This window comes from Papilio polytes, unplaced genomic scaffold (genome assembly GCF_000836215.1).
Source record: "Papilio polytes unplaced genomic scaffold, Ppol_1.0 DF821845.1, whole genome shotgun sequence".
NCBI lineage: Eukaryota > Metazoa > Arthropoda > Insecta > Lepidoptera > Papilionidae > Papilio > Papilio polytes.
In genome coordinates this window covers 791,460-793,730 of record NW_013527359.1, presented here as the reverse complement: position 1 = coordinate 793,730, position 2,271 = coordinate 791,460, and the positions used below count along the sequence as shown (strand labels likewise).

Here is a 2,271-nt window from a genome sequence, read left to right as displayed (position 1 = left end):
AGATATGACGGCTGATAGAGATGTATGGAAGAGCAGCACATACTGTGCCGACCCTCCATAAGGGATAAGGGCAAGTGGATGATGAATAGTCAGTAGCCTATGCCTTCTTCAATACTATGCTCTACATCTATGCCAAATTTCATTGAAAATCATTCAACCGTGTAGGCCACACACTCTAACAAACATCCATCCATCTAAACTTTTGAATTAATAATATTAGTAAGATTTAATGAAAAAAAAAAGGAATACTTAAGCAACCATTGCTCTTAGACATTCCTTCTTGGGGATACTCACAAAGAGGATATTTCCGATTGCGATATTTACGCTGCACCGTCATCTTCGTTTTTTGTTCTCATCTATGCTATTATAATAAAGTGTAAACACAAACTTCTTTGTTGCCTAAGACGTCAGCAATTACAGCATATTTTTGAATAATTCTTTATTTTAATAAAAAGCCCTACACTTACATCACGGTTTAGGCTATATATTTTTACGCCATTAAACTTAGGGGGGTTAATATTTTGGATAAAAACTTATGTAGGAAAGAGACCATAAGTTGCTGCCAACATTAAGGAAGCAAGGTTGCCATCATGTCATGTCATTTTGACATTTGCAATTGCAAATATAAGAGAATGTGGACTAAAATTAAAGTTGTAATAGTGTTTGTAGTATAATGTTAGTGTACATTGCGTGTGCAGTGAAGGTGTGGCTGCAGTGGGCGGGGCTGCGCGGCGCGGCGTGGCGCGCGCGGCCGCAGCTGTGGCCCGCGCTCGCGCACACGCTCTCCGCGCTGCTGCCGCGAGCCGCCGCGCTGCCCAAGGACCTCTGTCAGTCCTATACTCTGTCACTTTTACACCTTTTTTTAGCTAGCTGTTCGACTTCGCCTGCGTGGAATTAAAAAAAAATATAGCCTATGGTATTCACTTATAACGTAGCTTTTTAATGGTGTTTTTTAACCAGCCCAGTAGTTTTTGGAGTTATATTAATACATACAAAATATAAAACTTTCTTCTTCACTATATTAGTATACCTTTCGCCCGCGACTCTGACCGCGTGAATTTGAAATAAAAAACCAGAAGTATGTGTTCTTCCAGACTATTCAGCAAAGATAAACTCTAACAAACATCTATCCATTAATTTATAATATTAAGATAATACAATTAATGTAAACATTTATATAGACGATACTGTGCCCCTGCCTGAAGACGAGGAGTTGCACGGCTTCCTGCCGCTGGAGGAGGCGTTCCAAGGACTGAAGTTCTCATACCACACAACTTGGGATACTTATGGCGGCCGGCTGCCCGACATCGATACAGGGCAAGATGGTGACACGGGGTGGGTTGTTATACCTTATTTAATAATAATAATTACATATTAGTAATATCAGCCTTCACCAGTCCTGGAAAATAACCGTATCACTCTCTGGGATCGATCTATTATTACGGACTGCTGCCAATAGGCCTGATATAGTAATAAAAGATCGGTCTGAGAGTTGTGTAATGTTAGTCGATGTCACTATCCCATATGACGAGAATCTCGTGAAAGCTGAAAAAGAAAAATTATTGCAATATTTAGATCTGGTTACCTAGTTACCGCCATGTGGCGTATGAAATCGACTACCATTATTCTGATAGTCGTTTTGTTGCACGAGTTAACAGCGAAGAGCTTCGACCAACACCTCAAGAAGCTCTCGCTAGACAGTTGGATTAAGGGCTCGATTCAAAAGGCGGTTATTTTAGAAACCGCACGACTAGTGAGGAGGTTCCTGTCTCTGCAGCCCTGACCACTGGTTGCTTGAGTCATCGGATTTCGCAAAATTTTCGAAAGATTTCGAAAATAACAAAATAAACATATATGACAATAATAACTCATTTAGAGTTAACTTGTTAAGAAATTGCCTAAATTGACCTAAATTGATCTTAAAATAGTTAAAAGTGTTTCTAAATTATGTTATGTTCTTTATAGCAGTCCGTCGAGTATCGCCGCGTCGTGTTTCACGAGCGAGCCGGAGCTGGAGGACAAGGTGCGCGCGCACAGGCTCGTCGCGCTCGGCAAGCGGCTCGCCGAACACCACCCCGAACATTTCACATGCGAGACGTAAGTTCGTATACACTTGAAATTTACCTCTTGTTTATTTTTATTACTAGTAATAGTAAATGCCACTTTTATTTCAAAAAAATGAAAGGTAAAGTAAGGAATTGTTAATTTGTGTATAACAGTGGTGAGGACGGCACGGTGAGGTTCAGTGCGTCAGCTGGTGGGGGGGAGCAG

The 2,271-nt window shown here is 40.9% G+C and overlaps 1 protein-coding gene across 1 annotated transcript in view; it reads left to right on the top strand.

Annotated features, from left to right (window-relative positions):
• Positions 1 to 2,101, top strand: part of LOC106107765 (protein SMG7-like) — a 5,360-nt gene extending 3,259 nt beyond the window's left edge. Inside the window, exons 6-8 of the mRNA XM_013288766.1 lie at positions 670 to 827; positions 1,182 to 1,335; positions 1,966 to 2,101. Coding sequence (XP_013144220.1) covers positions 670 to 827; positions 1,182 to 1,335; positions 1,966 to 2,101 — 448 coding nt within the window. The remainder of the gene's footprint in view (positions 1 to 669; positions 828 to 1,181; positions 1,336 to 1,965) is intronic.
• The last annotated feature ends 170 nt before the right edge of the window (positions 2,102 to 2,271 follow it).